Source organism: Vipera ursinii, assembly GCF_947247035.1.
Source record: "Vipera ursinii genome assembly, chromosome: 11".
Lineage (NCBI taxonomy): Eukaryota > Metazoa > Chordata > Lepidosauria > Squamata > Viperidae > Vipera > Vipera ursinii.
In genome coordinates this window covers 2,622,100-2,646,408 of record NC_139524.1, presented here as the reverse complement: position 1 = coordinate 2,646,408, position 24,309 = coordinate 2,622,100, and the positions used below count along the sequence as shown (strand labels likewise).

Below are 24,309 nucleotides of genomic sequence, written 5' to 3'. Positions count from 1 at the left end.
CCTGCTGAGAAGAACGGTGTGAAATGAGTCCAACGCCAACCACAATCACCCTCTGCTCAGCAAGGAACGGAGGCATCTGGAACTCGAGGGCACACTCACAGGCAGCCTACCCCAAACCACGAGCATGTCCCCTCTCCATTTCCAGGGCTGCTCTCAAAGATTCCTCCCCCCTCCTCCCCATTTTAAATCTGACAGAAGAGGGAAATTATTAAACACAAAACACATATTAATTATATTTTGTTTCTACTTTATTCTTGCCCTGTTCACCGCCCTGAGTCCTTCGGGAGAAGGGCGGTATAGAAATATTAATAAACTAAACTTAATTCCCCTTTTGTAAAAAGAGTGATCGATCCACTCTCATATAGGATCTGGTGATCTCTTGGACTGTAGCCTCTATGGCTGAAGCATGTAAGTTTGGGCAGTTTGTCCGGACGCTGCCTACTTTTTCAAAGTGCAGCTCACTGGCCAGCAAGTCAAGAGTGCAAAATAGCCCTTGGCCTGAAGGAGGACCACAGTGCTTACTAACAGATTTGCATGTGAAAATCAGTTTGATCCAGAAACCAAGGAAAGTTGAAAACCCGTTGAAACACAAAATAGATTTGATTCCCTGAATCCCAAGACTGCTCCATTCCGGACTGTTGCAGCTTCAAACCCATTTCAAAGGTGGGTCAAGAGGGCAAACTGCAGTGCAAGAGGTCACCGGAGACTGTGAGAGAATGGACAGGCCTCTCTTCCCCCAAAATGAAAGGCAGGGGATGCCACTGAGGTAATTTTGGCCCATAAGGAGCAAAAAGTGCTCCAAGGTCAGGCCAAGGACTGCAACCACCCCTGGAAAACCTGCTGTGCTTTTTGAAAAACATTTGCCTCAATGAGATGCAAAGACACCACTTACCTCCAGGATTGTTGGCAATATCCCGACATTGCACTAAAAATTCAAACCAAGGGTGTGCTTCATGTAGCTCTTTATCGTTCAAAATGGGACAGGCTGATGAAAATAAACTGAAAATCAAGAACAGCATTTCATAGAATTACAAAAACAAAGCAAGCATTGTCTCTCCTGCCCAGATATCAGCCAATCCAATTAACTTGGCTCATGTGAGAAAACTGTCCTGCTTCCGAGGGCTGGAGGGGAATGGCCTTCTTGGGGAAGGGGTTGGCAATCGCCTCTTCCCACAATCCCACCAGCACAACTCTCATTTCTCTAATTCACAGTTGTCAAGTAGAAAGCAAAATGTAAGGTCTTGACTCAGCTAGTTCTCCCAAGAAAGCAGAACTTCTGAGACAGGCGTTATCTCAAAAGGAACTTTCATTGAGAGACAGTGACAGCAAGAAAGCAAAGCCAGATCTAACTATTTTCTGCGCGAAATGTTACATTACAGCATCCCTGACAGACCAAACCCCAACAGCCAAAAGTCCAGTTTGATTTCATCCAATCCTCAGGTGCAAAGTTGTTATGGGAACCAGATTGATAAGTGCAGTTCTCAGGCACCATTCTCAGGGTTTCAATTTCCTCTAAGCCCAGGGCACAGTCCTCCTTCCGTTGATGCCCGTACCAGCCTCCCCCCACCCAACAGCAGAGCATCCTCCTCCCCCTTCCCCACAGAATGGCAGCCCTAAACATAGAAAGAAAAGCCGTATAACAAATGAGGGTCTGACCCCAAATCTTTTTCTCCCACAAGGCATAATAGAGACCATTGCAGGAAAGAAAGACATCAGGGAAGAAAGTGGTTGGTCAAGTTTGTAAGTAATACACTTGGAATTGTTTTTAATGGCTCAGCAGCCTCCGAAGGCCCCCTTCACAGAATCCGCTGCTCCCGTCACCGCTTCCCACATCCTCTAAATGCCTCTGCAGAAATCGCCTACAGCCATGGCCACCTACCGGTAATAATCCAAGTAGGAGTAGAGAATATGGTCCAGCCCCCGTTCTAAGCAATAAAGGATAAAGCATGCATGAAGCTCTAGGCCGCCTGCAGAGACGTAGCCCAGGAGAGGATGCGGATCCTGCATCAGGCCTCCGGTGCAGGCCACCCTTTGCAGAAGGCCTTCAAAGTCTTCGAGTTCTGCGGGCACAAAAGTCCCATTTCTGTCAAGAAAAAGCAGAGCAGAAACAGCGGTGATCCACTCAACAACCATTTCTGTTAAAACAGTAGGTGGAAAAACTGGATGGAAATGGATGCCCACATGGACAAGGCGCCTACCTAGCTAGGATGTCCAAGACTTCATTTTGCAAGTAGCGACTGCATAAGGCCCTTTGGCCAATGGCTTCTAGAGGGAGGGGCGGCCAGTTGGCAGGGCTGCCTTCAGGTCGAGATTCAGAAATCCATGAACTGATATTTACCCAATCATGCCAAGACGACAAATACATCCAGAGGGCCTCAGGATTACAGAACCTAAATTCTAATTTTTAAAGAAATTAATAGAGTTAAGTACAAACGTTTGGCGGACATTAGGAACTATGCATACATGGAGGGTGGTTTTCCTCATGCCGGGCGCCTTCCAATAAGAGCCTTCAAGACCCAGAATCCCTTGGCCAATGTGACCACTGCAGACCACCCTCAAGCTGACATCCACGCGTCTGGAGGACGACGGTGGAGCTGCTGCTATTAGTGGGAAACTCCATCTCCATCTCCCTGGCCTAACTATATACCAGCTGGAGCTGAGTCATAGCAGTTGGAGACCCCACCTGCCCCCCACCCCCAAGGCTCACTCCTCTCTTTCTGGCCAGACGCCCCAGCCACCCTGCTCCTGCTGCACTGCTCCTCCAAGAGACTTCTTTTTATGGATTCTAATAATGGGCTGATTTTTCTTCCGTTCTTCACTATGCTTTCAACACGGCTATTCTCTAACTGTTGCTAGACCCACTGAGAAGGCCAGTTGTATTTCTAAAATAAACTTGCAGAAGCCAAGCTTCTGAGAAGCTAAATTGCGTTTCTGTGCGTGTGCACGTGCATACATGTGTTGATCTGAAACAAGTTGGACAACTTATTTCTCTTATTAAATGTTATTAAATATTTTTCTTCATTCTTCCATCAAAACATCCACAATAACGATGTTGCTCCCTATGCAGGGGGCAACTTGAGGGCTGCTTTGAGCCCCCTCTTAAATCCAGCCCCTAATGAGAAAATTCAGGCTCTTTTCTGGGTGGGCTGCACCAGTAAGGGAGTTGAGGTCTCCCTGCAAGTCCTTGAAGGAACCGGCTGTTTCCAAAAACAAAACAGTCAGTTTGATCTAGTAGTTAAGGCTCCAGGCTAGGAGGCAGAGACTGTAAGTTCAAGTCCCTGAATCAGTCATGAAAGCCAGCTGGGTAAATTTGGGGCAGTCCCTCCCTCTCAGCCCAGCCCACCACACAGGGTTGTTGTTGTTGTTGTGGGGAAAATAGGATGAGGAAGGTGTGTTCACCACCTTAAAGTATTTGAATAAATAATAAAGGCGGATAAAAATAAAAACAAATAAATAAAAAGCCGCAAATCCACACTCCCATAACAAATACTTACCCCCTTCCTGAGCTCTCACGAGGAGAACCCTTTCCCGCGTAGATGGAGACCACCTCTGAGCCCAGTTTAGCATCACTCTGTGTTCCTCGTTATGAATTCTGTCTTGAGTGCAGTTCAGAAAGGAATCCAAAGCAGCAACATTGATACCATCTGGTTCTCTTCTCCAAGATCTAGAACCAATAATCAAGCATTTCCTTGAAACCAGTGAATTTATTCTTTCCAAAACCTCTTTCACGACCCTTCAAAGCCAAACCACAAAATGAGCCCATATGCAACAGCAAAGATGCATCAAATTAACTCTGGCAAATGGCTCACCAATGAATCAAGGCAAATACGTGGGTCCCAGGATAACGTTGCAAGGCCTGATCTGGGTCAGTCACTGGGACCAGACTTTTAGACTGAAGATGCATTACCTGCAACAGGCTGCGCTCTTTTCCTTTCTCTGGAAGGTGCCTGAATAAATATTTTCCACCTCATGCACGAAGTCTATCATTTCCTTCTCTGCTTCAGGAAGAACATCTTCCTCTTGTAATGCACTCACCTACAGAGTCGAAACAAAACTTTAGGTTGTTTCTTTTCCATCCAACAGACACACACATTTTCCGGGTTCCTTTAAATCAAATTTTGAACATGGCAAGGAACAAAGGGACAACATTGTAAGGGAAGTGCTGCCAGTCCCTTACATAAGATCAGAAAATGATGTCAGTGCAGCTGAATTTCCACTTCAGCTATTAAGACTGGAACCCATTTACTCAAATCTCATATCTGAAATTTGAGTAAAAATTAACAATCTCAGGAGGTTAGGATACATGGGGAAAAGCACAATTAACTGAAATCATTTCATGGGCAAAGATTTTTACTTAAACTTACCAAGAAGTCCCTGACATGGTAATCTCTTGTATAGAAACATATTTTGTGCAGTTGCTGCTTCACACTGAGGCCCTGTCGAAAGGAAAAAGAAATTCTCCTACAGGAGTGTTTGCAAAAAAATGTGCATAAGGAAAAGTCTTGGCACAGTTCTCTGCACTGGCACAAAAGGATCCGAGACCTTGGCTACGGCTTTTTAACTGTGTGTTGTCAATAAACAGCGGGGTCAAGAAGGCAGAAATGTCCCCAACCTTTCCCATTTAGAGCCTAGCCCAGAGGAACAAAAGAGAAATAATTATGCTCAGCGTGTGAAGATACAAAATCTGTCTATGTGAAAATACTCTAGAGCAAAGCGCTGAGATGGAGCTCAGTGGAGTGGCACTATTGCTCACCATGTTCCTTAGAAGTCTGGAAGCTTCCCTGATGTCGTTCTTCAGGAGGCTTTTGTAAGCCATCTCCAGGCCTATCCGGGTGAGCTGCCTGAGATCCTGGGCAGGGTTGCGAGTCAAACGGAAAAAGGTTTGTGCCTCTGGCACTCTGTTGCTTAGAAGGGCTTCAGCAACGGCTTGCTGGAAAATAAAATGATGAGCGATTTCAAGCCTCCTTAGGAGACCCTCTATGCACCCTGAGCTTTGTATTCTTTTTTGAAAGGTTGAGGAGAGGAGAGGGAAGTGGGGAGGGGGTTAGAATAGAGGAATGCTGGATCAAAGCCGAGGGACACAAACCCAACCGAAGTTAAGTCTATCCTTACAACTTGAAAAGAGCTGAGCAAGGCACCGTCTCTTTAGATGAGGAGCATTTCTGCTGAGTGACGCACTGGAGGCGGGAGCGTGTTCCAAAATGCCAGGGAGTTATTAGCTGATCAGATAGTAAAACTAAGCCCACAGAATAGAGGTTAGCAGACCTAAAAGTCTTCCTTAAAAGATGACAAGTCTGTATCTCATTTTCAGCAGCCAAGCTACTCCATAGAAGCTACTGAACCAGCTGGATTAAAGAGAAGCCATAAACGGGCTTCTCCTTTAGAAAACTGCTACCGTTTTTAAAAAAAATTAAGCTAATGACCATGAAGACATCACCTGACAGTGAACTCCATGAAGTGATTCAGCTTGGTGTAGAAAGCACTTCCCTTCCCAACCATTTCAGAGAATGTCTCCAAGTTTAATTCTGTTGAAGGAGGAAGACTACCCAGACTACGAAGCCAGAGGCCTTCCTGTATTCTTTTACGAGACGATGCCTGGTACAGATTCACCTTTCCAAATGACTTTAGCACAAACCAGGATATTTTCATAGCTATAACCTCACTCTCTCACATACACAAAATGCTCTCTTGCTAAAATAATTACGTCCCCACTCTGCTCCTTCGCACTGAAATCAACTCAAGTGCTGAACTTAGGCGAGGCTCTGTACGTGGCTCCAATCTGCTATGCGTACGTGTGGTAAGGAAAGGATTTAATAAACGGAGATCATGTGTGACTTTCTGATATAGTCTGATCTTCAAGCTATACTCTGCTTACCTCTGTATCAAATGTTTCCCAGTGGCTCTGCTCCATTTGGGGTAGGGTATCTCCAGAATCCCAGGGCTGGCTCGTGACACCAGATGCCTTATGAGGGAACCTGATCATAAGTGTCCTGAGTTTCGTGATGTAGCTGGTTAAAATGTCAACGCACTGGACCATATTTTCATCCACTTCTGTGAAGAGCACCAGGAAGACAATCAAGTAGCGCTACTGAAAAGGCTGCTTGGGGAGAAAGGCAACTACAGAGGCCGCACAGTTATCCACCACAAAACCCCTACGCCCCTCCCTCTGAGAAGGGTTTGGCTTGCTGGCAGCTGTGAGTCAGAAAGGACAGATGCTGCTCCTTCGGTCCTTGTCCTGCCTCTGGGCTGGAAACGGCCAGCAGCCAAGGAGTCAGGTGAGCTCCATGGAAAGGGGCTGGGCCAGCCAGCTCTCCTTCTCAGAAGCCCGAGGGCGCAGATGGCCACTGTCCTGCAGCAGCTTCCCATTTGGGGGAAAGGGGACACAGGAGGTGATGCTTGGCTAACTACAGATGGGTGTGAAAGAAACTAACCTGAATTCTTGTCTGTCTGGCTCAGGCCGGCTGTTAGCGGCCTTGTTGGTGCAGACTGACCAGAGGGGGAAACCTGCAGGACTGCTTCTACTGAATTTCTCAACAGCTGGGAATTCCATCCCAGCAATCGTAAGATACTTGTGGAACTCGGTACATTACGCTAGGTAGCTGCTCCTTATCTTCAGGATTGCTACTCAAGGCAGTCAGAGGGGAAATTTTGGGCTGCCTCTGGGGTTGGGGCTACAGGGTCCCCAAGAGCTCCATTCTCTCTGCTCTTCAGTATCAACACGAATATTCTGGAGGAAATCATTTCCAACCTAGCCAGCCAGTTGCTGGATGCAGTAACTCTAGAAGCCAGATATATTTAATTTTTTAAAATAGGTTTTTTTTAAAAAAATTAATATTATTTTATTCAATTTTGTGTAGACCTGATAGAGTAATTGCAGGTTTATAACACTGTTTTTCTGTACTGCTCTGAATTTTCTTTGGTATGCAAAGAAAATGGACGATGGTAATAGTAACTCCTAGAAAAAAGGTATTTCCAAATACCTTTTGGAACAAGTGGCCTTTCAGGTGGTTGGCACTATCAACTAATTTCACAGGAATCCATCCATCTACTTTAAACAATTGAAATATAAAAACTTTTAATAAATTCTACATGGCTGAAATCTGGGAAAATCGTGATATCCTGCAAGATTTCAGCCAGACAATAAGTAAAATATTATGATAAATAAAAAGTGAGTTAGGGGTACTCCTTGACTTACAACCACAACCAAAATATCTTTAGATGCTTTATAGACACTTAATACACTCTGAGCAGGTGGGTATTAAGGCTGACCCTGCACACTGCCCTGTTTCTTGCTTTCTTCCCTTAATGATTTAAGAAGCACAAAATTTGTAAATAAGCCCATTCCGGAAATAGAAATTTTGTTGTTGATGGTACAGAGAATACCAATTCAAGTCAAATAGATACATAATACCAACTCTACCTTCTCTGTGCGTAAAAATCTCACGGAGTTGTTTGTTAAGAAAAGATAAGGTGAGGTTCAACAGCTGCTCAGAAAAATGCTTGCTCTGGGTTTCCACATCATTTTCTTGAATTGCCTTACAAAGTAAATCCAATGCTGGCCTCAATTCTTCAACACCTGTAGGAAAAAAGAGTAAAACCAAGAAAATGGGAATATCAAGTTAAGAAATGCACAAATTTACATTTGTCTTCAAAGTGATGTCAGAGTGATATACAGGTAATCCTCGAGTTACGACAGTTCACTTAGCGACCGTTGGAAGTTACATCACCGGGGTGGTTACGAATGTTGCAGCACCATTGTTAAGTGCAGAATCAGGGGGGAAGCAATTTTGGGGAGCTTGAGGTATCTCAGTGGGACGGGGGAGTCCTTGGCTGGTCTGAAGCAGGTGGGCTGTTCCATCACTACCCCCCCATGGCCTTCCCCACCCTGAGATGCCTCGTGAACCTAACAACCTGTCCATTTGATTAGCAAATGTGTGGGCAAAGGCTGGGAGTTTTCACGTTCACTTTACGTGATTCACTCCAACAAATCCTCGGGTTACGAATGTAATTGGCAGGCTCCATTACATTCATAACTCGAGGACTAGCTGTACGCAATTTATTCCTTTAAGCATTCTGAAAACCCATGGACCTTGGATTCACAGGTATCTGCCCTGAGTGCCCTCTCAGCATTCAATGCAGTTTACTTTGTATTTACACTGCAGTTTATAAAATATCATTGTAAACATTCATAATTTACTTACTCTTCAAGTAAAAATCTGACATAATATTTGCAGGCTGATCTTGTACAGAGCTTGCTTCAGGCAGACTGAAAATGTTCTCTTTATTCTTTAGGAAAAAATCCACAGTGTCCAACTGTCGGTTTTCTAAACCAGCCTAATTATCAAAAATATAGTTTTTATATTATACAGAGATACAACATCAATACTTTGACTCCTCTTAATTAGTGCCTGGCCTGAGTGTCCAAGGGAACATCAAGGCATGGATTTTGCTTCTTACTTCCTAAGCTCTCTTCTCAGAGATCTGGCTGTCACAACATCGAGACAAACCTTTGTCCCATCACGGAGGAATTTTTTCTTGAGGAGTTGAGCACTAGCATTCCTTCTCTGCTTACAAACCTCTTAACATGAATATGGTCTATGCCAGGGGTAGGCAACTTCAGCTCTTTTATGAAGTTTTTTTTGGGGGGGGGGAGCAATAGACTGCTTCTGCAAACTGCTTAGAGAGGGCTGTAACTCTGTAAGTCTTAAGTGCTAGCGCTACCCCTAACCCTGGAAACAAGGGTGCCCCAGGCTTCTCTCCTTACCTCCAAGGCATGTACTGGAATAGAGCACCTTCCCCATCTATTGAGGCGGCAAAGGGAATCTACAGTGCTAGCACTTCCATAGATGATCAGTCTGTTCAAGAATTCCTCTTGTGTAAAGCCAAACAGGAACAAGAAGAGGCCAGTCTCTAAGGATTATCACAAAAGAGAGGGGTTATTTCCATATTGCTCATTGTCTACAGAAAAGATGTCCTAGTGACCTGAACACAGCTCCCTTGGTCATTCTTAGTAATGTCAAGAAGAGAAAACTATTTCAACTCTGAAATTATTTCTAGGGGGAAATATTTATCTGCAATTAAATTCAAAGATGCTCACCTGAAAGGACAAGCCATAGTGGTTCCTCCCTGGTATATTCCACAAAAAAGGAGTTTTTCCCCACACAAGACTGTGTGATATCCTGGGTCACCAAATCCCACAGGACAAGAGTCAGTCCACTTTCACTCGAGACAGTGAACAGCACCTGAAAAGCTGTCACGTGTTTACAATCAAGATTCCCAGGCTCTTCCATGTCACTCAAATGTATATTCTTCCATTGCCTGTCTTCGGTTTTATTATTTTTCCCTCTGGAGCTTGAAAGAACAAACGCAACCTCTTGAAAGAGGGAGGCTGCAGAAGTGTCCCACGTCTTGGAGTTAAGAGGTTCCAAGGGCAGAAGATGCTGATACCAAGGCAACTCAACTTCCATATCCAGATGTGGAAAATAATTGTGTGTGTGTATATCATTCAAAGGTAGTAGGGGTGTCTTCTGGGATCTGGAAAAAAAGCAAGAAATCTTTATATTTTCAATGATATAACAGGTGAAGATGTCAGAATTACCCTTTTCAATGAAACAATTCTTCTTGTCACTATAAAAGTACCTTTGGCCGACTAACCTGTCCGTCTGAAATAAAGGCTGCAAGGGCTTCTTGCTGAAACTTGAACGACTGAGGTCATCTTCATCCAGCCCCTCAAAGCTCTGCTTGCAAAATAAATGGTCAGGATATTCTCTGGGAGGAAAGGGGGAAATAGAAATAAGGCAAGCGTCCCTTTACTTTTCAAGCTTCAATAAGATTTAATCATCCATAAAACATCCAAACATAAAAACATCATCCAAATATTACAATATACCGATGCAAAGAAGCAAAGAGTTGGAGAAGAAGGATTCAACAGCAAATTTAGCTAACTCAGGTCAATTCAGAAAAATGCTTTGGAGTGTCCTGAACAGCTGACGGTCATGGTGAAAACATCAGCTGGGAACCTGCCAGGACTGGGAGCTCCTGACTACGGGAGCAAGGAACCCTCAGAGCAGGGCTTTTCAACCGCTGGGACATTGGCACCTGGCAGGTGGTACGCGGCCTTGCCCAGCCCAGGGTAGCGGGGGAGGCAATGAGCGCAGCACAGGACTCGCCGTGAGGGAGTCCTCCGGGGCTGCAGGGTGGCTGGGGCAAGGCAAAGGTCCCGTGATCGGCACTTCTGGCTCAGCCGGAAGAGAAAGGAGGAGGGGGGGGCAGAGACAGGAGAGTCTACAAAAGGAGGCAGTTTGGGCAGGAGAGGGAGAGAGAAAAAAGACACAGCCTTGGGAAGAGGAGTCAACTGGAGCTGCACCAAAGGGAAAAGGAGGGGGGAGAGGGGAGATCAAAGAGGCCAGCTGGGAGACGATCTACAACTTCTATGGCAGCCATCCGTGCCAGGCACGCACACAGGTGGCAGCGGCAAACAAGCGAGAAATGCAGCAGGGGAGGGGTCACCCTCCATGAGGAATGAAGAAAGGCAGCATTGGCTAGAAGTGAAGCACAGAGGGAGGGAGGGAGGGAGGGAGGGAGGAGATGGCAATGAGAAAGAGGGAGGAAGAGAGCAGGAAGGAGGGAGGGAAACGGGCAGGAAGTAAGTGTTGGAAGAAAAAGCCAGGGACTTGCTTTCCAGCCAGGCTATACTTGAAGCACTGCCTTTTGAAATAGGCAAGAGGAAGCCGTCTACTCAAGAGATGTTTATTGGCAGAAGCAAAGTGCCATTTCAGCAGTTCGGTTCTGGATCAGCTGAAAAACAAACCAGGAGACTGGAAGGATTCTTATGTGATTTTTGTGGCTTTGAAGTGCTGGGATTTGTGCAATGTGAGCTTTGTGTTCTTAAAAAGTGTTTGGCAATTTCTATTATGGCTGATGGCTGATGTCCCATGTTGGATTTTGGGTTCTAATTCTATGGCTCTGCTATTGTTAGCTGTAAGTTTTGCTGCAAGGGATTTTGAAGTATTTTTGTCCTGAATGGATTTTGCCTGTAGCATTCATTTACTAATGAATGGAATCATTTGGGAAGGCTGCCTTAGTCAGCAGCCAGTACTTGCTACATTTGGTTTTTGTTTTTTTCTTAAATGGGGCTGCTGTCTCCTTAACTTTCCTTTCTAGCCAGTAGCTAATTCTTAAAGAGGAATGCGCCTTTTTAAGCTAGTTCCCTCAGCGGGTTGTCTTTTCTGTCTGTGGAGGGTTTTCTTTGATGAATATATGGAAGAGGGAAAATATGGAGGGGGGTGTCAAATTCTTCCCTCAAGAGGAAGGAGATGGGAATGAGAAAGAGGGAGGCAGGGAAGGAGGGAGGGAAACAGGAAGGAAGGGAGGAGGGAGGGAGATTGGAATGAAAGAGAGGGAGGGTCTGAAGCACTTGGCCACCAGCAGCCTTGCCATTGACTTTGCTTGTCAAAAGGTCGCAAAAGGCGATCACATGACCCTGGGAATGCTGCAACCGTCATTAAATGTGAAAAATGGTCATAAGTCACTTTTTTCAGTGCCGTTGTAAGTTCAAACAGTCACTAAGCAAACTGTTGTAAGTCAAGGACTACCTGTACTTTTATCACTTTTTTCCTCTTTTTTTTGGTCATCAAGTTTTTGACACCTTGCTAAGTGGTACTCAAATACTGCCATATCCTAAAAGTGGTATAATCGGTGAAAAGGTTGAAAAGCCCTGCCTTAGAGGAGTCTGAGAACAAAAGAGACCAATCCTTTTTTACTACTGAAGCCTTTAAAAAACAAGCAAAGACAAATTGGCAGGAGTCCGCAATTGTGACTTGTGAACTTTGTGGCATGACGGTCTTTGTTTATGATTAAAGACCAGCAAAACTGCAAAAAGACATTCATCCATAAACTATGCTGTTGTCATCTGTTGCCTTATTTTCACCCCAGCTACACACTACCGGCTGCCATGCAGGATAAAATGTGCACGAGTGAAAATAACAGCCTAACGTAAAATCTGTCCATTCTGTCATGCTGTGTATCTAACTCTTCCAGAGATCCCTGCAGTAAATGTAGCATAGCAGGATATGTTGAGTTCTTTCCTCACAGAGGCAATCCCACCCAACCAGGGCATCTAATTGACTCCGTCCCTTCTGGGTGAGGGGGACCAGGCAATTCTCCTACAGAGCTGTACACCTTCAAACTGCCACGGTTGAGAAACACTGGGATACTGCATCTCTCCTCATCTCTCGGTATCCTTCAATACCACTGATCACTGCATCAGTTTTGTGGAGTGGGTGGCACTGTAGTATGCTGCCTTTCTTCCTTTCTACAAAAGTTGGTTTTTCGTGTTCAGTGAACAGTGTTATCTTCTGCCTGCAAGTCTTTTATTCCAGCCCTTTTCAATTTGTTGATGCTAAAGATGTCTATGTGTTTCATTTTTTAGTGGGTTGAGCTCTCCCATGTTCATACTTTACATTCCATGTACCCACTACAATTTTGTCTTTGTGGTTTTGGATCTCCTTGTCCTGTATGGCAGCAGCAGCAACTAATCTAATTTAATCTAGCCACATCATAAATATTAATATGCTAGTTGAAGAGATCTTCAGCTTTTCCTCAGTAACTTGTTAAGTACCACCCAGGCTGAAGGGTCCATCATCCAGTGCTGTGTCATCAATCTTTTTTTTTTAAAAAAAAATCTATCCATATGGTTTTCTTGGTAAAATACAGGAATGATTTACCATTCACTTTCCCCGTGATTATATAGCTCTAGCACAGGAGTAGGCAACCTCGGCTCTTTTGACTCGTGGACTTCAATTCCCAGAATTCTTGAGCCAGTTTGGCTCAGCTTGGAAACCACTCCCTTTCCCCTCAGCATGGCTGGCTCAGGAATTCTGGGAGTTGCAGTCCAGGAGTCATAAAAGAGCCAAGGTTGCCTACCCCTGCTCTAGCATCTTCCTGCAGTACTGTTGCCCAGCATACAGCAGTGCTTAAAAGTTTGTGAAGCATTTTGAATTTTGAATTAAGTAAGTATAACCTAAAATGTTCATGTGCTCCCCGTATATCCTAAAACTAAAGAGAACTCAAATAAACAAATGAATCCGTAGCATTACACTTTTGCATTGATTGAGGAAAATTATCCACAGCTATATATTTGTCTATGGCCAAAGGATGGAAGCCCTAAGAGTCTCAGTTCATTTGACGGGAAGTGAGTCGGGCATTTTAATCAACACGGTAAAAATCAGATGTGAGTGTGGGAGATCCTGTCTTATTTAAAGAACCAATTGTGAGTATTCACTATCAAAGTCTGAGCTACACAACACAGGTATTTCAATGGGGAAGCCAGCAGGTCATCATAAATGGCAACCAAGTGATCTCAACAATCCATGGTGCTTTGCTTAATGACAGCAACCAGGAGTGCCAAAAGTGCTGTCGCTAAGTGGCATGTCACCTGCTGCTGTATTTCATGACCCTGTTGCTTAGTTACATCATTAACTACCTGTATTAGTGCTTCCTGCTCTTGTTGATCCAGTGAGGATGACATAACCCCAAGAAAGAAAAGCACCCTGGATTTTTAATGTGTGCATAGAGGTTTAACCATGATTCTGTGAACTGTTAAAGGAGTTCAGCTATTGAGCGCTACAAAAATACAATTAGAGAGACTTGTAACCTTTTCTCTGGAAAAGCCTGGAATCCTGCTCAAGGCAGCTACGAAATGTTTACTTCTTATGAGCAAGAAGACTTTTTAAATTTCCAGGTATTAATGCATTACCTTTTCACAGTTCCCCCCACTTCACAAAAAACCATACATCCCATACTACATGAAGCACCAAAGCCTTTCTCAAAAAGCCGTTTCACACCAGCGAGCACCTTCTGCCAACCAAGCTATCTTATCACCCTCAGGGCCGAGTTCCTCATTTTCCAGGCCTGAGGCAACTCTGAAGTGGTGCCAGCAGAAAATCAAGGCTAATTCAGGAGCATGAGGAGAATATAACTATGGTGGGTGTTACTTCAACACTGAATAAGGGACGGTTTCAAAAGGAAATCAGGGAACCCGGAGCCAAGTCTAAGGGAGATGGGCAATGGAGAAGTATGAAATATCAATGAGAGGGGGGGATAGATGATGGATGAATAGACAGACAGATAGATCTCCTTACCAATATCTCTCATTGGCCCACCAGCTCTAGCAGGGGACATCCTTTCACACAAAGTGCCATCTGTGTCCCATGGGAGATTCGGACGGCCCCAGCCCTGTTAGCTTAAGACACTGGAGACCTGGATGTTTCCCCAGGCATTTGGGTCAAGAGGTTAGATGAGTTCTGCTGATGTTGATGGGGGGGAGGGGGATTGTGAATGTGGGTTACTGTTTTACCCTTAGACATGGGCAGTTATACGTGTGGTTTTCATGCTCTTTCTAATCTTTATAAACTACTCAGAATCATTCAAGTGAGATGGGTGGCCATATAAATCATCTAAATAAACAAATTTTATGCTGGAAATCAGGCAGCCTTCGGAAAATAGCCTTCAAACATTTCAGGCCACCTACCTGAAGTACAAGTTGAGGTCAACAGCAGCAACACAGCTGGAGCGGCTGACAACCACAGCCACGCTGAGATCATATGAAATACTTAGCTGCACAAGAGGAAATGGCATATCCTGGTTTCTCTCTTCTTGCCCCCGTGACTGATAGAGAGAAACACTGATGTGGGCCAAATAGGCACCATCAATAGCACCAAATATATCTTTGTAAAAAGTTAAAGAAGTTCACAGGCTGTTGAAATAACAGGACAAAAATACCAACAAGAAACACACCCTTCAAAGAGCACAACTATGTGTATGCCTGCTTCAGATTAAGCCTTACTGGGCAATCTCATCTTATTTTTAGAGTAAATGTGCACAGAAAATCAAGTAAGCTATACATTCAATAGAACTTGCTGCCGGGAAAATACTACCATTTTTTTAAAAAAAGAAATCTTTTTATGTTCTGTGAAGGAAAACCAGGATGCAGCAGTTAAAGATCAATTGTCAGACAACTGACAGGGTTATTCTGCTGCATTCCAATCTAGGGAAAGATGACCCAACCGGAGTCACAGCCTCCACCATAGATCTATTTAATTATAACAAGAAATACTCTTTTCTTAACTTCTTAAGTCTTTTAACAATTGCTGAAATAACTCTCCGTCCTTGCTTTCAGTGGAAACATATCACTGCTGCATTTTTTTCAGTCAATCAGGATACATAATTAGCATGCACAATTTCCACCAGAGGCCTGCAAAATGGCTACAAGGATTTCAAACATTTCACTCTTCGTGATTATCTATATGTACTGTTGAGTCTCAGGAGGAAAAATAAATTGTTTTGTGGTAATCTAGAGCACATTTTTGAAGGCTCTTGAAGAGTCTTCTAAGATCAAGGAAGGGCTGCAGAAGAGAAGCTGTTGGATAGATACAAGGGCCTCGTGGTTGGGTCAGCCCAGAAGCAAACATTAACCTGAAGCAAGGGTGGGCACCTCACAGATACGGATAGAGAGATATAGATATCCCTCGTGGGATATAGAGTCCTCACTCACCCTTCCGTGTCCTGCAAGAACCCTTGGATCAACAGGGCACATTTTGCCTTTTTCACAATACAGCTGGGAATTAACATGCTAAATCTTTATTAGGTAAAATGCATCAATTTCCACTCTTAGATTTCAGCAATACCCAACCCGGGATGTGGCCAAACAACAGTTCTCGGAAGCTCGCCCAACACCAGCTTTATATTAAAGGATACGGATCCATCCGGTCTCATCCAGCAAGAAGATGATACCTCTGCAGAAAGTAACATTCACTGTCCTTTCCAAAGTTTGTGGGGGCAAATCAAGCCTAAAGCAGCCTTCCACCTCTTCCCCCAGTGCTCCTCCAGGAAAAAATAGGTGTACAATCATGAAGTTGTTGAGCAACAGTATCACTCTGCTATTTTTAAATGACAGCACTTGCAAGGATGAAATAGACAGTAAGTCTGTAAAAGAGGACATGAAGAATATTTCATATTTTTAATGGAGAAATAACATGCACAGAGAAACACTGATTTTAAAAAAGCACATTCCATTAGCTTGTTAACCTAGCACTTGTGGAATTTCAATTTTTATAAATAATTATGATTTTTGCAGCCCCATGAACCTCTCCAATTTCTGAAAATTGGCAACATAGTTTCCGGCAATTTTGAAGACAGATATTTAAAAAAACTATCAATCTCTCCCAATTCCTATAATTGTTACTTTATATTTTACCATGAACATTTTATTGTTTACTATTATATTGCTGAATGTTTTATATCTTACTATGTAAGCCACCACGAGTCCAACTCAGTATAGAATTAAACACCTACACTAAATGTTCCACTATCAAAGAAACAACCCAACATCCCATAAGACAGTGGTGGCGAACCTATGGCACACGTGCCAGAGGCTGCACTCAGAGCCCTCTATCTTGGCACGCGTGCTGCCGCCAGCAGCAGGTCCATCAGGCCGCCACCGCTGCCCAGAGCAGGAGCCCCGCCCAGCACAAAGGAGGCGAAGCGGCCGACTAGCCAGCTCAAGTAGAGGTGGTAGAGCAGAGGTCACCAACCACTGTCAATTGCTGGACTGGAAGAAAAGGGAGGGGAAAGCATTTTGCATGCATGCGTGCACGGGGCCGCGAGCATGCGCGTGCTGCAAATGGGGCGGGGCTAGTGGCTGCATGATACTCACTAGCCCTGCCCTGTTCTTGCGTGGTGCAGCGCCTTGTATCAGCACCCTGCAGCACGGTGGCCCATTTTTGCGCCCCTGTTTTTTGCGTGCCAGAGGCGGCACTCAGAAGGACCTCCCTGCCCCCCCAAGGGCACCATAATCCTGATGCAGCCCTGGCACATTGCAATAAATAAGCGGGTTTGGGGTTGTGGTTTGGGCACTCGGTCTCTAAAAGGTTCACCATCACTGAGCTAGGGAATTCTTGGATAAACCATATTCACACACCATTCAAAGGAGAGAGGAAAAATACTAGGAAAAAAACAAAGAGGGGAACAGATCTTCTCCAGCACTCCACACCCAGATAAGCAGGAATTAACATCAGGCAAACAATCAAGGAGAAAACAACACCCTAATCAAGGAACCATGAAGGAGAAAACCACATTGCCATCAACACTGGTAGTAGGTAGGGCAAGTGCTGGGAATGACCTTGGGAAGAGGGAACAATCAGACAAAGGTAAAAGATTGTACTTTCAGACTTGCAAGATTTTGTTAATGTAGCCCTACAATAAAGTAGAATTGAGCTCATCAGCTAGACCAGGGGTGTCAAACTCAATTTCATTGAGGGCCGCATCAGCATTGCGGTTGCCTTCAGGGGGCTGGGTGGGCGTGGCCAGGGTGGGCGTGGCCTGCTGGGTGGGCGTGGCTAGAGTGTGTATGGCCTACTGGGTGGGCGTGGCCAGCTCTACATGGTTCGCATCAAGGGTGCCTATGGGGGCCTGGGCAGGAGTGGGACAGATCTGAGGGTCTCTGGCAGGAGGAGGGTCTCTGGGCCAGGGCCAAGGCAGTGGGGGCCGTTCCCTCACTGTTTCCAGGATGGCTTCGTGGGCCACATGAAACCACTTTGCGGGCCGAATCCGGCCCCCGGACCTTGTGTTTGACATGTCTGAGCTAGAAGAAGCAGTATTTCCATCTTACCTGGATTCAGATTCAATGCATTCTCTCTCCTTATCACATTATCAGCCACAAGTAGGAAGATGGGGTGAGCTAGGCGGAGGGTTTTATTACATAAAGATGACCCAGAGAAACAGGTTTGGATGAAAATTGGTGGGACCTAATTCGGAATCTCCGGGGGCAGAAGGGAGCCCTAGAGACCATCTCCCGGTAGCTTCTATTCCCAGGAACGACCGTTCTTAAGTGGCGTCATCTGGAAACTAGCCGAGAGGTGCAACTTCTGCAAAGCAGAGCATTTTACTCCGAGATTTCTCTCGCGATGGCACCAAAAGGCACAGAGAGGCCAAGAGAAACCAGCGCAGAGATCCACCAGTCTCGGCAGCCAGACCGAGGCGCCTGAAAATAGCAGCTTTCGAAAACAGAACCTTACCGCCCCCCCCTCCCCGGGGCCCTTCCCGCCGCCCCTGCCCGGGGAGACTCGCCTGCGTCCCGGGAGGCCAGCAGGGCCCGCAGCCGCTCTTCGGGGACGCCGCGCAGGAGGGTCGCGTCCCACCGCCCAGACTCGCAGGCCGCCTCGTAGAGCAGCAGCGCCCGCGCCTCGCTGACGGCCAGCAGCCGCAGCCGCCCCCCCGACGGCTCCTCCGCCCACACGAAGCTGCAAGAGGCGCCGCGGGTCAGACCGCCGCCCGGACCCCCCCGGCGGGACCCTTCCGGGCGCCGCGAGGGGGGAGCTCGGGGGACCCCGGCCCCCCCCTCCCCCCCCGCGGGCCGCGCTTACTCTTCCCAGGCGCCGGGCAGCGAGACGCCGGGCAGCCGCGCCCAGGGCAGCCCCGACAGGCGCAGCTCGGCCGGCCCGGCCACGGCCAGCGCCGCCCGCCCGCGGCTGAGCTTGGCCCGCAGCGGCCCGGCCGGGCGCCCCTCGAGCGGCGGCAGCAGCAGCACCCGCAGCGGCTCGGCCATCCCCGCCGCCGGACCGGCGCCGCGCGAGGCCTGCCGGGCGCTGTAGTCCCGCGGCACTTCCGGCGCCACCGCGCAGCCGCCGCCCCGCCCCCGCCGGAAGAGCGCGCCCCAGCCCCGCCCCGCACGGAGGCCCCGCCGCTGCTGCTGCCGCCGGCGGGCGCCCTGCCGAGGAGGCCCCGGGCGGCGATGCTGGCGCTGGCGCTGCTCTGGCGGGCGCTGGGGAGCGCGGGCTATGCGGAGGCGGCGCCGCGGCGCGCGGGCGAGAGCGGGCGGGCCGCCGCCATGGCGCAGGCGCAGGAGCGGGCGCTGGAGGTCTACGGTGGGTGGGGGCGGGGGGTCCCGCGGGGGGAGGGGCGGCGCCGGCCTCCCGCTCAGCCCGCCCGTCTCCTTCGCCCCCCGCGCAGATCTGATCCGCAGCATCCGCGACCCCGAGAAGCCCAGCACGCTGGAGGAGCTGGAGGTGGTGAGCGAGAGCGGCGTGGAGGTGGCCGAGACCGCGCCGGGCCAGAGCCTGATCACCATCCGCTTCACGCCCACCGTGCCCCACTGCTCGCTGGCCACGCTCATCGGTAGGAGCGCCGCCCCCGCCCCGGACGCCGAGTCTGCCGCGGAGCTCCTGCCCTTCGCCTCGCTCGGACGCGGCCCCTCGCGCCGTCTCCTCGGCGTCGGTGCGCGCCTGGTCCCGCAGCCCGTGGTTCCCGGCGCGGGTGGGCTGGCTGCCGGACCCCGAGCGGAGCCCCGGCCTCTGGCGTGGTCCGGCGCCGCTTCAGGCCCGCTGGCCAGGCCGGGGCGGCTGCCCCCTTCCGCGCCGGGCCGTCCAGCCGGGCGAGCGCTGGGCTTCCCCCGGCCCCGTCTGGGACGCTTGCCTTGCAGGGCCCCGAGGCTGCGACTCTTAATGGACTCGTTTTCTTTTTTCCCAGCTGTGGCTTAGCTTGTGTTTTTCGTTAAAATCCCCGCCTGAGATTTTTTTAAAAAACTAAAAAAGTGGGGCGTAAAACCGGACGAGAGGGACTGCCTCGTCTATTTGCAAGACCAAGCGCAGATAGCAGAGCCGTCCGTGGGCCTCGGGGGGAGGTTGTGGCTGGCTCAGATGGCAACCGTGCTTAATCCTTGGGAAGAGCTCCAGGCTGAGCCCTCCTGTGTCTTCCTCCTCCAGGGCCTCGGACACAGCCAGGGAGCAGAAGTGTGTTTGTTCTCTTTCAATTCCCTGTCATAGTAAAGCATAGGATAGGATAGAAGAGGCAGGAAATACAACACTTGGTTGGCCGAGTCTGATTGGACAGGCAAGGAATTTTTCTCCTGTCCATAAGCGCTCGGTGTACATACAACGGCAAAGTAATATAAGTGTAAGATACCAATAGGAGAAGATAGTAGAAAAGATGAGAAGGATAATGGTAAATACAGCCATACTTCATAATACTTACATAAACCGGCACTTTAAGAAACAGAGGCATAGGGAGAGGCACCAACCCCCCCCCCCAACCAAATACACCCAAACGTGCAGGAGCCTGTTTGGAGCTATTCTGCCCCCATAGTTCCCACAGTACAGAAGCCATCAGGAAACCGGAACTGGGCAAGGGTGTCGTGGTAGCCAAAACAAATCCTAGTTTAATTGCATAGCTAGGCTTACACATAAGATTCAGCCAATAGTTGTTTTTATCGGGCTGTTGTACAAATTTAACTCGGCAGAATTAAATATGTTAGACTTCTGGACTCAGATATGACAAGTGATGGTTAAAGCAAGAAGGACTTTATAAACCTGCATTAAACCATGGTTCATCATGAAACTATAAGCCAATTTGTTTTGGGGGGGTTGCATCTTTTGGGTACAAGCAAATCATATTTTGGCTTTGTGGTGTCCTTGAAGCCATCCTTTCATTTTATTTTCTAAGGGAATATTTCTTGCCTCAGGATATAATAATTTTAATCAATAGGCAGCTTGCAAGCACCAGACGTTTATAAACATCTATTTATACTGAAGCAGGGGCAAGACCCTCGCTGGATGTAGCTAGCATAGGTGACTTCAGGAGAGGCTCTTACCTAAGTGAAAAACATTCCAATGTGTTGAAAACAGCTGCTGTTCCGTGTTATCTGCTACCACTGAGAAAAAATGGACTTTGTACAGAGGCCTATCCTTTTTAAATGAAGGAAACCAGGTTCTCCCAAAATATTTGCTAAGCCAGGGCACTAAAAGTTAGACCAGACTGCACGGCTCTTGGTCAGTTGCTGTTCTGATAAAAAAAATAATTGAGAGACAGAGAATGAGTCGTATGTTTGAAAAGCAAACTGAAGTATTTTTTCATGAAAATTTAGGACTCTGTTTGAGGATCAAACTTCAGCGATGTTTACCTTTCAAGCACAAGGTATGTCCTTTGCGTTTTTCTCTCCATTGAACTGTGAGATAGGTTCTCCTGGAAGGCCGTTGTTGCTGGCACTGCTTGGGCTACAAGAGTAGCACGGTGGCAAGCTGTGGGAGAGAGGCTGTTTGCAAGAAGGCAGAAGCGGAGAGGCCTAAGGGGATCCTAGTCAGCCATCACCCATATGCACATTATAAGGAAGGCATTCCCAGAGGGTGGGCCGCGATGGCCGGGTAATTACACTTTTCAATTGGGCTATTCCCCCACTGGGGCCCCAGGCCAACTCGCCCAGCCATGTATTTAGGCCCTCAGGAAAGGATCGGAGGGTAGGGGCCAACCTCACATGGGGGGGGGAGATGTTCCAGAGGAACATCTCGTAATTATTTTATTATTTTATTTGTTCGATGTATTTGCCACCTGTCTCACCGTGGTGCCACTGTAGATGGCTGATAACAATAAAACAGAAACAAAAAGCAGTGTAAATATAACACTAGCAAAGTTACAGAACAATAAGCGATGAAAAAAATGAGAATCTAGAGATAGGAGAATAAAAGATGGGCGGGTGGGGAAGCAGAGAGTGAAGGGGGAGGTGGGGCTTGCCACCTCCAGTGTGGCCCTCCCTCCTTGGGTCCCCAGTAGTTGGCCTCCCCAGGCCTGCCTGCTTGCCTAGAAGAGTCAGCCCCTTGCAAAAGCTTGCCAGCTGCTTCAGCCCCGCTTTTCCCTGACACCACAGCCAGCGATCAGCAGCTTCCAACAGGTTGGTCGCTGTATGCGAGGGACAACATCCCCATCCACATGAGTGTGGTCTCAGAAGCAGGCATTCGCTTTCACTTGGCTTGTGCTGCCTTGAGCTAAGCCGAACTGTGAATTCACACAACTCGAAAGAGTGCAAACCAGAAATGACTCATCAAAAAATAGAATTTCACTGCATTAGAAACCCCCAAGCCCCTTAGGATTCAAATTCTTGACCAGTACATTGTCCTGTGAAGAGTAGTTATGGCATGGAAGTGCATAAGACAATTCAAGGAGTAAATAAGTATTTGAACTTTGTATTAATTAGTTTTGAGTTCAAATTTGCTTTAAAAGGGCCTATAAAAAGGGAAGGAAGTACTTGCATAATTGCCATACTCTTTCAGAAATACATGAAAAATAAATCCCTTGGTTTTAAAGCAGAAATGTTGGGTGTAGGTTATTTATTCAACGTGGCTGGATGCGGGGGGGGGGGGGGGGTGGCAATATGCAGATTCTTAATGGAGCAAAAGGTGTTTCTAAGCTGACATTTTTCTGTCTCATTAGCTGGAAATCTACATATCAGAGGGGGCTCATTCTATTGAGGAAGACAGTAAGTATGCCTTCAGGTTGTGGTTTGAGTGAAATATTTTTAATGGAAAAAATCTGTTTAAAACTGATCACCTCCACAATGAAGACCCAGAGATGGGTTGAATTGAGTGTTTCATGCATGGGGGTGGGTAAGGGTGGGAGGGTAGACCCCGCTCTGCTGCATCAAATATTGTGTACAGGTCATTATTAGAAGAGAATTCCGTTGTCGGAGGCTGGGCCTTCATCACAGGGAACTTCCTAAAGTCATGCCCTCCAGGTTGTCCCTTAGACTATTCCTGGGGGAATAGCTAGGCAGGTAGGATTTCCACCAGGTAGGAGCTGATGCATCTAGGTGAAGCCCACTGTGAGACATTTGCTTCGTACCGTTGCAAAATAAAGATTAAAAAGTTGCATACCTTTTCACCTTACTGTTACATTATGCCACTGCATGTGGTAATTATGATGCTAGCATAATTTTTCATTTAGAGGAAGATTGATGGGTAATACATCCTGAGAAAAATAAAAAAGCACTTAAGGTGTCAGGAGAACTTCATGGAGAAAATCTGTGTACTGTACGAGGGTGTAGTCAATACCGGCTTGATGGCACACAGTGAAAAAAACCAGCCAGTCTCTCCTGATCATTCCCTCTCAATCCCAAAGGCGCTTTACTTTGGTTTTGCTTCTTGGATTAGAAGTGAAACGTCTTTAAGCAAAAACAGAGTAAGTCCAGTTGCCTTTTGAAAAAGCACCTTTGGGACAACCATGACCTGAATAACTGAGAATCTCCACAGACGTTTACTTTTAATATTAAGAGGTGGATTGCAGTTGCTTTGATGATAAATTTGCTTGGTTTCCAGTCAAAAGCTTCTTGAGAATTTTTCCATTGTGTTGCAGTCAACAAACAAATCAATGATAAAGAGAGAGTCGCAGCAGCAATGGAGAATCCCAGTTTGCGGGAGATTGTGGACCAGTGTGTGCTGGACCCCGACTGACTCGGAATATCTGCCTCCTTTGTATCAACTTCTTTATAACATTACCTTGAATTTAATACTAAAAGTTACTTTTAAAGAATCATTTTGAAAGCATCCAATTAATTGCAAACAAGAGTGAGCAGACCCGATCAATTTCAGATGAACTGTATAGAATAACAAGTTAATATTCTCTTAAAATTGATATTTCTAAATATGAACAGTTTTTATTGCCAGGTTATAAAAAAGAGATTGGACAACCAGTCTGGAATGGTATAAGGTCTCCTGCTCAAACGGGTTTAGACTAGAAGACCTCCAGGTTCCCTTCCAACCCTTCTATGTTCTATGAATATGTGTTGTAATTTTTAAAATCCAATTTTAGTTGATTTTTCCACTAATGGGGTGTGTGTGTGTGTGTATGAATAGCTACTCTGTTAAAGGTGAATAAAATAGAGAATTGTTGAAAAAATGTTTTTTGATATCATTGCATTTTCTGTATAGATTAAAGGGGAAAGGATGTGTCAAAACAGATGAGGAATAGGCCAGAATCCGTAAGGGCAGGACTCCTATAACCACATGGCAGCGATGCTGCTGGCACTTGGCGATGAAATAGCCGGACCGTCGTGCAGTGAAAGGGTCTTTCTGGCACACAGAAGCTTGGTGCAATCTCCCACCAAGGCCCAGGCCTCGACCTCAGCCCTGGGGCCACTGCGGCCACTCACATAGGCTGCCTCATGCCATTCCACCACCCTGGTGCCCGAGCCTTGCGGCATGACGGTATTGCCCTACGGCCCAGCATTCTCCAGGATCCCTCACACTCGGCTTCCCTTCAGGCTCTGTTCTCTTTCTCCAATAAGCCCTGTGGCCCACCCAAGGCTGCTCTGGGTCATGAGGTCTTTCTTCTTGAAGCAGCTTCAGAGAGGCCTCGCCGGCCTCCGAACATGTTGTGAAAGCACCCTCGCTCTTGCACGATTTTCGAAGGCTCTGCAAGCCACAAGTGAGCTCACCCCATTCTAGTGTTGCCTCTGAAAATTGCACAAGAATGGAGCATACTTTCAAG

General features: G+C 46.9%; 2 protein-coding genes across 3 annotated transcripts in view; one reads left to right on the top strand and one right to left on the bottom strand.

Annotated features, from left to right (window-relative positions):
• SPG11 (SPG11 vesicle trafficking associated, spatacsin) overlaps positions 1-18,604 on the bottom strand; it is a gene marked incomplete at its 5' end in the record, with an annotated part of 43,516 nt that extends 24,912 nt beyond the window's left edge. Inside the window, 17 exons of one of the 2 annotated variants that reach the window (XM_083371598.1) lie at positions 893-999; positions 1,880-2,083; positions 2,199-2,397; positions 3,495-3,664; positions 3,908-4,035; positions 4,365-4,436; positions 4,754-4,930; positions 5,876-6,051; positions 7,421-7,576; positions 8,202-8,334; positions 8,765-8,910; positions 9,098-9,534; positions 9,655-9,768; positions 14,531-14,726; positions 15,757-15,984; positions 18,127-18,299; positions 18,423-18,604. In XM_083371598.1, coding sequence (XP_083227724.1) covers positions 893-999; positions 1,880-2,083; positions 2,199-2,397; positions 3,495-3,664; positions 3,908-4,035; positions 4,365-4,436; positions 4,754-4,930; positions 5,876-6,051; positions 7,421-7,576; positions 8,202-8,334; positions 8,765-8,910; positions 9,098-9,534; positions 9,655-9,768; positions 14,531-14,726; positions 15,757-15,984; positions 18,127-18,299; positions 18,423-18,604 — 2,998 coding nt within the window. Of the gene's footprint in view, positions 1-892; positions 1,000-1,879; positions 2,084-2,198; positions 2,398-3,494; positions 3,665-3,907; positions 4,036-4,364; positions 4,437-4,753; positions 4,931-5,875; positions 6,052-7,420; positions 7,577-8,201; positions 8,335-8,764; positions 8,911-9,097; positions 9,535-9,654; positions 9,769-14,530; positions 14,727-15,756; positions 15,985-18,126; positions 18,300-18,422 lie in introns of those variants that run through there. The other variant, XM_083371599.1, reaches the window with a different exon arrangement.
• Positions 18,605-18,711: 107 nt separating this feature from the next.
• CIAO2A (cytosolic iron-sulfur assembly component 2A) lies at positions 18,712-23,718 on the top strand. Its single transcript, XM_083370977.1, has 5 exons — positions 18,712-18,923; positions 19,009-19,173; positions 20,918-20,967; positions 22,258-22,303; positions 23,176-23,718. The coding sequence occupies exons 1-5, from the start codon at positions 18,791-18,793 to the stop codon at positions 23,271-23,273; spliced, it is 492 nt and encodes a 163-aa protein (XP_083227103.1). The 5' UTR covers positions 18,712-18,790; the 3' UTR covers positions 23,274-23,718.
• Positions 23,719-24,309: the final 591 nt, after the last annotated feature.